Below are 12,768 nucleotides of genomic sequence, written 5' to 3' on the forward strand. Positions count from 1 at the left end.
GTTTTAGTAGACTAGTATTTTGTAAACTACAGTCACATTTCAATTATTATACATTATATATGTATACAGATTATTGCTATTTTGAAATAAGTTCTTAAACATATTTTCACTAAAACACAGAACAGTAAATAAAGAAGTAAAGCAAATAATTATCTCTTCTAGTTACAACCTTTGTACTCAGTTGCTGCTTGACATAGGTTGCTAAGCCTTTAAAAAATTTGCATGTAGAAGATATGAAACAAAAATTTTTTTAGGTTTTACATATACATTTGAATAACTAAAAAATCATAAATTACTACATCAATACCATGTAATTCAACTATAATTTATCAAGCTTAGTAACTAAGATGTATTTTACTCTTAAAAAAAGATGAAATTTTGAGCAGACTAAAGACACAACCTACCTCATCGAAATCTTGGTTCGAAAGAAAGAAATGGCACTAGCCATGTTAGAAAAGCTGAGAAAACCACTAGGTGGACATTCTGAGATTCTGATTGGTTATTCATGTCATATATAGAAGTAAGTGTATATAAAGAAGCATTTCCAAAAATTGAAAGAGGTGGGCAGGGTGCCACTGTGTTTGAATTATTACATGAGCAATATCTTAGCAAATAGAAAAGATAAGACCTTCTTATTTTATATTCTAGCTTGTATTTTGATTTCACAAACATCTAATTTAAACCAGTGCTGCATTTTTTAATATTTACATTTAAATTAACAAACTGAGTAATGTATAGTTCTAAAATTTGAATTATAATCTACAGTTTGATACCAAACTTATTGACAAATTCATGAAGTAGTAGTTTAATAAAATTTTGAATGTAAGTCAACAAACAAGATGACATGGCCTTTCACCTATGACCCATCTCGAAAGGATTAACTGTTTAGATTAGGATGATGGCAAAATAAACATCTATACATTATTACTGATGGCCTGACTTACTAAACAGTAGTGCTGAATCAAATACACTTTTAAGAGTGATGTAGAGCATACTATACAAGTTAAAATTATAATGATAAAAATAGTTTATTGTTATTGATATCACAATTCTTGTAAAAAAGAAATCTGTTCTCAAACCTTGGCCTGGCTCCATTAACAGATAATCATCTGGCATCTCTTCCTTGATGGGAGGTTCTGTATGTAAGCTTAGTTCTCCAGGAGGATGGATGTATCTTCTGAAGTACAGAAAACAGATCCATTTATACAAAATAAAGACCAATATACTTTGTGTCATATATATACAAGGAATTGACAGAAATAATGATGTAAAATGTGTACTCACCAAATAAAGAAATATGTCAGGGTGTTTAAAAAATATAATGCAGATAAAATATTCAACACATATTTTCTGTTCTAATACTTCATGGCCACTGAGAAGGGCAATATTGAGAGAGCTATGCTAAGCTTGGTTTAAACAGATTACATCATAAAAGTTGTTTGGTTTTAATAACAGATTTTCCATAATTCATCCAAATCCTGTCTGCAATATCACATCCAGAGGATGTGGATGGCCAAAGGCAAGAAAAGCTGTGAGATGACTAACTTTATAGTAGGTGACATGAAAAAGACAAAAGAAGTCAAAACTTCCATAAAGGAATTAATAAGCAGAATGAATTAGTTAACCCAATCAGTTAAGTAGAAGGATAAGTTATGAGAAAAGAGGAGTTGCATATAAATGGAGCAGTGCAAGTGAGAAAACAACAAATATCCTGAACAGTAAAAAGGAAATGATCAGGGTCTGAATGATCATATAGAGAAAGGAAGAGAAAATGACTGGAAAAAATATCCAGTCAGTCTCTTAAGCAGCACAAGTCTTGGGGAGGAAGAAATGGTATAAAAGTAACCTTTCCTTGTGGTACAGTGCAGGAGGCATTCAAGGCAAAAATATCAGAGTACTGCCTCCACAAGCAAGAAAAATACATGCCTTAAGAGAAATATGGTACATGAAACAGGTGGCCAAAGGTTTGAATGGAAGATACATAAGAGTCCTGTGAAATAAACAGAGGTTCCAGTACAGAAGAGGAACTGGACAAGTAATACAATTTAATAGAAAAGCTCAGAAGAGGTCCATAAAATAGGAGAATGGTAGGACAAAAACAGTAAGTTATCGACTAAGCTGCACTGTTACCAGATATCATACAAGTGAATAGACTATCTTCAAAAAGCCAGATGAGAAAGAAGCAAATGGACCTGCATCAATAAATCATCTACTTGTGATGATAAAAGGCAACGGTGAATGGCTGATAAGAGTGAGAAAAAAAATTGGCTACTCTGGGAGAAAACTCTGCCTGTCATACAACAGACCAAACAAAAGCCACATGTGAAGATGAAGATATGAAACTTCAGAGTAAAAGATGAACATACGAGGCTGATGTAAAAAGGGTCTTTGAAAATAGGAAAGATAGAGGCCTTACGAACACCAAGAGACAATGGAGTGAAAATCATCACTGAGCTGGCCAAAGAGAGGTAAGGGGCACTGTGATTTAAAGACAGTCACCTGGAAAGAGGATGGAGAAGAGGATAGGCATAAAGAAAGAAGGTGAACCCATCCATACTCAGATTAAATGACACTATAGCCATGGAGTCTGGGAATGATGACCAAAAAGTGGGAGTGTGGTTTAGAGAGAGTCACAAATGCATTGATAAAAGGACTTCCAAAGTGGGAAAAATCCCCAGAAACAGAAGATGTTAAGCTGATGGATTTTGTCAGGGTGATACAGCAAGTCCACCATTAAACTAAAAGCTCCCAGAACATGAAAGACCAACAGCCAGATTATGTTGTAATCCCAAAAGTATAGCTCAATAACAAGAAAGTAGAAGTCCCAAGAGCAAGTACCTTCCTGTTAGTTGATGTAAGAAATGAATGTGGAGTGGGAGAAATAGAAAAAAACAGGATGCCCAAATAGCTGCAACAAAATATGGAGGCAAGTCCATTAAACTGCCCATACTTCAAGGAAACAGTTGTTGAAAGACTGCTCCACAGGAGACCAAACACCAAAAATGGTGAAGGTATCCAGAACCACACCCCTTCTGACTAGATAGACATCTATTAAAAGGTGTAAGTCCAGAAAGGGTTTAGGAAGATGAATACTTAATTATGTGGATAAACCTAAGCCACCACAGTAGTGACAGGTAAATATATAGAGAAATAAGAAAAGACAAGGATTAAAGAATACAATCCACTGATGCCATAGTTCACTGAAGGGGACACATCCAGAAAAAAGAAGGAACAAGAGAACAGTGAAAGACCCCAAATGAGACAGAATCTCATACATAGAAGCTCCATATCTTAGAAATGTAAAGTAGAAGGTTGAGGCCACTCACTAAATGAGGGATAAATACTCCAGAATGAATCAAGTATTGAATGGGAGTCATTATACTTAGAAGCCTGACCTGTCAATTCAAAGGAGCAGAATCCTGATGGAAAAAGGAGGTTGTAGCAGATTATGACTCCCAGAACAAAAAGCTAGAAGATGTCTAATGTCCATAGAGTGGTGAAAATGCAGACCCAGTGAGTGCATTCTCAGTGTGTAAGTACTCAGGATTTTGAAAACAAACAGGTATGAGCTCTGAAAGACAAAGAAAACTCAGAGAGGAAACCTGTGTGACCCAAGGGTTTCTTCAAGTCCACAGGTGGACAAAGTGCAAAAGCCAAGCTCACAGAGGATCATAGCTGTCCAGAAACAGCCGATCACTGAACACTATGATAGATGGATCCTTGTGAAGGGGGGACACCAGAAAGGAAACACAAGACAAGGAACTTCCCTAAAAATGCCTGCAAGAATGGTGTAAAATGAAGTTTCCCAAGATAAACCTCCAGGAGTCTAATTCAAGGGATAGGAGCACTAGAAAAGAGGAAATCCCAAACACAAAACAAAGAGGAGAATCTTAACTTTAGGAAAAATATGGCAACAAAGAATCAACATGAATCAGAAATAGAAAAAATCCGCAATAATGCAACAAACAGACAAGGGAAAAACTGGGGAGGGGAATATTACGAGTTGAGGTGCACGAAAAGAAGCTGAACTGAGAACCAGTAGAAACAACTGAAGTAAAAGAAAAAATATCACAGACCTGATTTATCAAAAGCAGGATGCCATGAATCTTGGATCTGAGATGAAGAATGTACAACAGAACCAACCATGTGATGTGCAAACATGGTGACACTGTCAGAAAAACTCTAGTTTCAACATTTGAAGAAAATAAGACAACTTGTAGGGGAAAGAGTCTGGACCTTGGAAGGTTTCAGAAACATGGATATGAGGAATCATAATTAATACAATCTACAAAACTGAATCCATAGAAAGTATTAATATTACTATAATTTTTAGTACTAGTGATATGTCCAATGTAATTAGGCCTTGGTTATTTTCATTAATCATCCAAACCAGAACACTATGTTAATGATGATGGGTAGCAATCCTGTTAAATACACCACATAACAACACATGTCCCAAAATCACATAGTTTAGTAAAGAGAAGAAATCAAAGTAATGTAAGAAAAGAGAATAATTCATATCAGAATCTCTAAGTGAAATACATTTTAAAAATCTGTATCTTTCTTTATCAAATAAAAAATAATGAAGAGAAGAAAAATAACACTTTGAATGTTAACTAAAAGTAGAAAATACTAAATTCTTAATGAAAGAAAAAAAACATGCCTTAGCACTATATTGTTGTGGAAAAGAATTAATTTTTGATGTACACAAAGTGCTCAAGGGAAGATGTGTCATCCTCCTATTGGTTGAAGGGTACAGATGTCTAATGCTAATTGCATCTTAGAATGGCTCAGTAAATGTTATTACTTTAGGGATGGGAGTTTCATTCAAAGTCTTGACTTTTTGCAAATCATGCAGTTTATTAGTTATCTGTTCAATGTAGAGGTGATTAGTGTTTCCAAAAAAGTAGTTCTCTGTTGAAACCTAGTCTGTTAACAAGCCTACTTATAACTTTAACAAGCTCTGTATTTAATTATTGAATAATGTTTATATGCTAGTTCTCAGAGGACATGTTACAACTTCTTATTTTCAACAAGTAAATGACCTACCCAAAATGGAAATCGCTAGGACTCCCTTCACACTCATCTGTTGAGAGCCCACTACCAATGCTGTCTGTTGAACAAGCTCCTGTCAAACTGATAAAAAATTATATGCTTCAAAAAGTGAGAGTTAAAATAATTATCTTATGTCTAACACACAAAAACAACCAGTCTCAAATACATCAGATCAGGTTCATAAACTCATAGGTGTCAAATAAAGGGGGAACCAACAGGTCATTGTCCACCCGCTTTTAATGGCAAAAAGGAGAATTTTTTAATGTAACTTTAAACAATGTATGCTTAAAAATTGATTCAACTTTACGCATTTCTGTCTATGTATCTTCTAGCCCCCCAGTGGTAAAGCAGTATGTCTGCAGACTTGCAACGCTAGATACCCGTGGTGGGCAGAGCACAGATAGCCCTTGTGCATAATTATAGACAAATGTATCTTCTATTGAAAAATTGTCTCCACACAAGCAGGAAATTTAGTTATTTCCACAATCTGATTAAATATTTCAACAGAGACTAAAAATTGGTAATTAAGGCTAAAGTTTGGATTTCTTTCATTATCTAATCCAAAAAATGCTAATAAAACTTGTATAAAAAATTTTGAATCTCAAAATTTCAGTTATAATTTTATTTTGGAAACAATTTATGAGGATATATCACACATAATTTTTTGTGGCTCAAACAGTAAGCTATCATGCAATGGCCTTTAATAAATAATTAAAATCAACATTTTATATTTACATAAAATTTGTAGTTTTTTTCCCATAAAATTATGTGTTGTGTTGCTTTTTACACATTCTTCTATAGCTGAATTATCCATTCTATTATTTCTTACATAACCTTTATGTTCCGATAATCTGAATTTTAAATTCCTTTTAGTTTGACCAATATAAAGACTCCCACATTTACATTATATTTTGTAAATCCCAGTTTTATGTTCTAATTCTATTTTATATTTAGTATTTCCTTAAACTTATTTATAGATTTAAAAATGGAATAAAAGTGTTGTTGCTTCTTAAAAGATTTGAATAATTGATCTGTTAATTCTAGAATATAAGCCAAACTTAAAGTTTCTTTTTTGGTATTTTTCATAAATGGATCTTAACATCTTTGCTAAATTTCTTAAATGTTCTACCTACTATATTTGGTTCAAATCTTCTGTCAACAGCTACACACTTAATTAGTTACATTCGATTTTAGTAGAACATGTAGAAACAACACAACACAATTTTAGCTGAACCTCACAATATAATACATTTAAATGTCAGAGAATCAATAGAAATGATAGAATTTAAAAACAAAATCAAAAAGAAATATCAAGTCAGTGCATTGATATTTGGTGTGATGTATTATAAAGGTTGACCAACAAATTATGTAGTCAGTTCATTGATATTTGGTGTGATGTATTATAAAGGTTGACCAACAAATTATGTAGTCAGTTCATTGATACTTGGTGTGATGTATTATAAAGGTTGACCAATGAGGACTAACAAATTATGTAGTCAGTTCATTGATATTTGGTGTGATGTATTATAAAGGTTGACCAACAAATTATGTAGTCAGTTCATTGATATTTGGTGTTATGTATTATAAAGATTTACCAACAAATTATGTAGTCAGTTCATTGATATTTGGTGTTATGTATTATAAAGGTTGACCAACAAATTATGTAGTCAGTTCATTGATATTTGGTGTGATGTATTATAAAGGTTTACCAACAAATTATGTAGTCAGTTCATTGATATTTGGTGTTATGTATTATAAAGGTTGACCAACGAATTATGTAGTCAGTTCATTGATACTTGGTGTTATGTATTATAAAGGTTGACCAATAAGTTATGTAGTCAGTTCATTGATACTTGGTGTTATGTATTATAAAGGTTGACCAATAAGTTATGTAGTCAGTTCATTGATATTTGGTGTTATGTATTATAAAGGTTTACCAACAAATTATGTAGTCAGTTCATTGATATTTGGTGTTATGTATTATAAAGGTTGACCAACAAATTATGTAAATAACAATGTAATATCACACGACATGGGAAAAAGTATAAATTATCGTTTCTTGTAAATAACTCCTGAAGATGACATAGAGAACATCAAAACTTGTACATGTAGAGTGTTTTTAACGTAGAAGCCATTGATGGCTGCAATAAAGTTTTTAAAATTGTGTAAATATAAAATGTTGATTTTAATTACTTAGGAAATTTTAAACACAACACAAGTGCCAATCATTCGTATTCATGCAAAGGATATCTGAGAATTGGTTCACATGTTTACTTAGGTAACAAAATTATTGTAGTTGGCTCCTTAGAAAATTTTCCCACTTTTTTCATTTGACTGACCACACACACACACACATACTTTTGTAGTCTTTCTGATGCCACTGCCTAAACTGCAATATTTAATTTTTTACAACCCAAGACCCAACCTTTTATCACAATAAGAAACTTGTCTTAAAGTGACACAAACAATATTTTGCTATCACAATGTAATTTTATCTGTTTATTAATATTGTTTAGAAGAGCATACATGAGCTAAAAAACAGCAATAACAGAAGAAAATAAAAATCAACTATTTAATATATTTCCCATAAACTTACCTTAAAAGAATTTATATATATTTTGAACTAAAATACTTAAAGGCTTTGAATTCTTTCACAAAAGCTTAAAGTTAATATAAATAGAAAATTATTCTTAATTTCATACACACTGGAATTATTATATTACTTTGTATATTCCAAGAGAGGGATAAACATTAAGTCCAGCAAGTTACCAACAATAACATGATACATACCCAATATTAACAATGCTGGGTGGAGAATAAGATACAGCCCGTGCATATGTACTTTGAGGGCGAAGGTTCTCTCCCCGATGGAGAGCCCAGCTTGGAGAAGAGTAGCATCCTCCAGACTGAGGACTAAAATCAAAATAAGTATAAAATTCTTTGTGCAGAAATGTTTTATCAGCTAAGAAAATATTCTGTTTCTGTTTTGAGTAACCGATAAAAAGAACATTTTCTGATGATCATTCCAAATTTAAGAGAATCTCATATTTTTTCTGATTTCTAGGATAATAAATCAAAACAAACAAAAATATCTATACATCCGATAGGAAACTTGAAATAAAGAAGAATACACTAAGTAATAACCTCATTAATGTCTAAAGTTTGAGTAACAACTGTTTTTATAGTTTGATGCTAACCAATATGAAGGCAAAATTTAGCTCTGCTGGTTTAATTAGGATGTGTATTATAGGACAAATACTAACCTATTACTAATCAAGTCACGTTGGCCTTCGCTACATGTTCGTGCTCGAGCTGGCATGCTATCACAGCGCTTTCTTATGGAAGGAAGCCCCGGTGTCCGTTCTAAGCTCATGCTTTGTACCTGGTAAGAAACTACACCTCCATGGCGACGAGATGAAATTGGTTTGCTGTTTTCACTGGTTGAGGCGCTCCTAGGTCGAGACATTGGTCCTAATTCATCCTTCGACCTTGAAAGTTTCATAGCCCTAACATGTATGTAAAAATATTAATAAAACATCTATTACAAATAACATTATTTTAAAACAAAATATCTTTGTGTCAAACTAAAGACATTGAATACATACACAGTAAAACAACACATTACTGTAGAAACATGTTCCATTATTTGTGTCAAACAAAGTTGTAAGTACTAGTAGAACTAGAGTAGATAGGACCACAGACTATACACTGTAAATACCGGTACAACTACAATAAATAGGACTACAGACTCTATCTTGTAAATACTAGTACTACTAAAGGAGATAGGACCATAGGGTTGAACTTGTAAACACCAGTTCAACTATATTAGATAGGACCACAGACTCTACTTTGTAAACACCAGTACAACTACACTAAATAGGACTACAGACTCTGTCTATCTTGTAAACACCAGTAAAACTAAAGTAGATAGGACCACAGACTCTATACATTGTACACACCAGTACACCTAGAGTAGAAAGGACTACAGACTGTTTGTCTTGTAAACACCAGTATAATTAGAGTAGATAGGAACACAGACTTTGTCTTGTAAACACCAGTACAACTAGAGTAGATAGGAACACAGAATTTATCTTGTAAACTCTAGTACAATTAGAGCAGATAGAAACACGGACTTTGTCTTGTAAACTCTAGTACAACTAAAGTGGACAGGAACACAGACTTTGTCTTGTAAACTCTAGTACAATAAGAGTAGATAGGAACACAGACTCTGTCTTGTAAACACCAGTACAACTAAAGTAGATAGGAACACAGACTATTTTGTAAACACTAGTACAACTAGAGTAGATAGGAACACAGACTATCTTGTAAACATTAGTACAACTAGAGTAGATAGGAACACAGACTATCTTGTAAACACTAGTACAATTAGAGTCGATAGGAACACAGACTTTGTCTTGTAAACTCTAGTACAATTAGAGTCGATAGGAACACAGACTTTGTCTTGTAAACTCTAGTACAATTAGAGTAGATAGGACCACAGACTCTGTCTTGTAAACACCAGTACAACTAAAGTAGATAGGAACATAGACTATTTTGTAAACACTAGTACAACTAGAGTAGATAGGAACACAGACTATCTTGTAAACACTAGTACAACTAAAGTAGATAGGAACACAGACTTTGTCTTGTAAACACCAGTACAACTAAAGTAGATAGGAACATAGACTATCTTGTAAACACTAGTACAACTAAAGTAGACAGGAACACAGACTCTGTCTTGTAAACACTAGTACAAATAGAGTACATATAATTACAGACTCATCTTGTAAACACCGGTACAACTAGAAGATATAGAACCATAAATGTACTCTATGTTGTAAGTACCAGTAAGACTGGAGTAGATAAGACCACAGAATATTTCTGTAGTCAACATTAGAAAGACTAGAATAGATAGGACTACAAACATCTCTGGATATGCACCTTTTCCTATGTTCTTGACATCAGCTATGTACATGTCTTATCATAACGATATATAACAAAATAGCTTGTTAAATTAAGGAAAAAAACTTCATGCTAATAGACCATTGATGTTTTAGTTAATTTTTGAATATACATTAGCTAAGTGCGCTCCTTACAAATTCTCATTAATGTTACAGGAAAGCTGTGCTAATTAGTTAATACAACACATTAATAGTGGAAATATCTATGGCATGTATTTAACAAGGCATATTAACACTGCAAAAAGCATTATTAGTTAACAATGAAGGAGTAAAGTTGTGTTAATTATTTAAAACAACACACTAAAAGTGAAGGAAGGCTATGTTAAATAGCTAACACTTAAAAAAATTTTTTCTTTGGTTATTTTCTTACCCCAGAATTGCTTCATGCATGTTTTGTGCTATGATTCTATCTTCAGACTGCATCCACAGCTCACCAGCTCCAGTCACTGCTGACCTCCCCACTTCCATGAAGAAGAAACAGTCAGAGTGGCCGCACCTCCGAATGCTCATGAGCTTAAAGATTAACTTCTTCCATTTACTTACACATCTCAAACTAACAACTCTGTAAGCATCAGACGTACATTTAAAACACGTTTTTAAACATGTGTTTCCCTTCACCAATTTTCTTACATAAAAGGACATAACACAGATGCTACAATACTAGCTGAGTTACAGATTACTGTATGCACAATAAATGTACTATAATAGCAAGTGCCATTTTACACATTCATACTTAATCTTGCTACACAAATTCAGATTATTTTACACTCTTATATTATTGAAAGGTAAAACATACTCCTTTACTCTCTACTGTGATAATATTGTACGATATAATGTACTGTTTTACTCTCTACTGTGATATTATTGTAAGATATAATGTACTGTTTTACTCTCTACTGTGATATTATTGTAAGATATAACAAAGTTTTACTCTCTACTGTGATATTATTAGAAGATATAACATAGTTTTACTCTCTACTGTGATATTATTGTAAGATATAATGTACTGTTTTACTCTCTACTGTGATAATATTGTAAGATATAATGTAGTTTTACTCTCTACTGTGATAATATTGTAAGATATAATGTACTGTTTTACTCTCTACTGTGATAATATTGTAAGATATAACATAGTTTACTCTCTACTGTGATAATATTGTAAGATATAATGTACTGTTTTACTCTCTACTGTGATAATATTGTAAGATATAAAGTATTATTTTACTCTCTACTGTGATAATACTGTACGATATAAAGTATTATTTTACTCTCCACTGTGATATTATTGTAAGATATAACATAGTTTTACTTTCTACTGTGATATTATTGTAAGATATAAGGTATTGTTTTACTCTCCACTGTGATATTATTGTAAGATATAATGTACTGTTTTACTCTCTAGTGTGATAATATTGTACGATATAACATAGTTTTACTCTCTACTGTGATAATATTGTAAGATATAAGGTATTGTTTTACTCTCCACTGTGATAATATTGTAAGATATAATGTACTGTTTTACTCTCTACTGTGATAATATTGTACGATATAAGGTATTATACTACTATTAATATGTAGGATGTGTTTCAACTCACTCTTAGAAATTTCTCTAGTGCAGTAATACAACTAAAATTTAATGTAGAAATCACTCTGAGTGAAGCTTTAAACATTGTTCAAATAAAAACTTAACTCTAAAACCCACCCACCCCAAAAAATACTCTGCATACAGATTAAACACTAAATACACTTACAGATAAAACTATATTGATTGATAAACAAGTGGTCTCTGTCATGTAGTAATATTCACCTTACATTTCCATGCTGAGCTGAAGAAAGATATCATTATATAATGTTCAACTGTAAACTTTGTATTAATTTTAATGATCACATAGTTAAATTATATCCTCTAATTATATAGATTTGGCTTACAGGAAACTCAAGAGTTTCATTATGATCACAATGAGTATTCATCTTGAACAAACTGAGAGAAGAAGTTGTCAGACAAAGCCGATGTTGTCCCGTTATCTTTCTGCTGCTTCCTAACCCTTTCGGCTTCACTGTAACCTGCCACACGTGTTCTGCAAAAAGAAAGTACTTGATCAACAGCATATCTTCAAGCCCGTCACTGGACAAAAATTTGAAACCATACCAACAATATTACCCAAAAGTGACCTTCATAGAATTTTCCTGAGTAAGGAATAAAAACTGTAAAGAAGTTATTTGTGTACAAAACAAGTTAAATGAGAAACTAAGAACACAAATATACACACTGTTGTTATACATGTACACACATTGTTGTTATGCATGTACAGACATTGTTGTTATACATGTACACACATTGTTGTTATACATGTACACACACACACACTGTTGTTATACAAGTACACATATACACTGTTGTTATACACATGTACACATATACACTGTTGTTATACACATGTACACATATACACTGTTGTTATACACATGTACACATATACACACACACATTGTTGTTATGCATGTATAGACATTGTTGTTATACATGTACACACACTGTTGTTATACATGTATACACACACACTGTTGTTGTACATATACACACACACACACTGTTGTTATACACATGTACACATATACACACTTGTTATACACATGTACACACACACACTGTTGTTATACACATGTACACACACACACTGTTGTTATACACATGTACACACACACACTGTTGTTATACAAGTACACACACACTGTTGTTATACACATGTAC

At 32.7% G+C, this 12,768-nt stretch overlaps 1 protein-coding gene across 9 annotated transcripts in view; it reads right to left on the reverse strand.

Moving 5' to 3' along the window:
* LOC106471164 (insulin receptor substrate 1-like) overlaps positions 1-12,768 on the reverse strand; it is a 28,389-nt gene that overhangs the window by 11,138 nt on the left and 4,483 nt on the right. For all 9 annotated transcript variants that reach the window (XM_022399792.1, XM_022399785.1, XM_022399790.1 and 6 more), the window contains exons 2-7: positions 11,946-12,094; positions 10,387-10,529; positions 8,319-8,561; positions 7,846-7,968; positions 5,050-5,136; positions 1,080-1,177 (exon numbers count right to left, since the gene is read on the reverse strand). In XM_022399792.1, the coding sequence (XP_022255500.1) occupies positions 1,080-1,177; positions 5,050-5,136; positions 7,846-7,968; positions 8,319-8,561; positions 10,387-10,529; positions 11,946-12,094 (843 nt within the window). The remainder of the gene's footprint in view (positions 1-1,079; positions 1,178-5,049; positions 5,137-7,845; positions 7,969-8,318; positions 8,562-10,386; positions 10,530-11,945; positions 12,095-12,768) is intronic.

The sequence above is a fragment of the Limulus polyphemus genome, unplaced genomic scaffold (assembly GCF_000517525.1).
Source record: "Limulus polyphemus unplaced genomic scaffold, Limulus_polyphemus-2.1.2 Scaffold4449, whole genome shotgun sequence".
NCBI classification, from domain to species: Eukaryota; Metazoa; Arthropoda; class Merostomata; order Xiphosura; family Limulidae; genus Limulus; species Limulus polyphemus.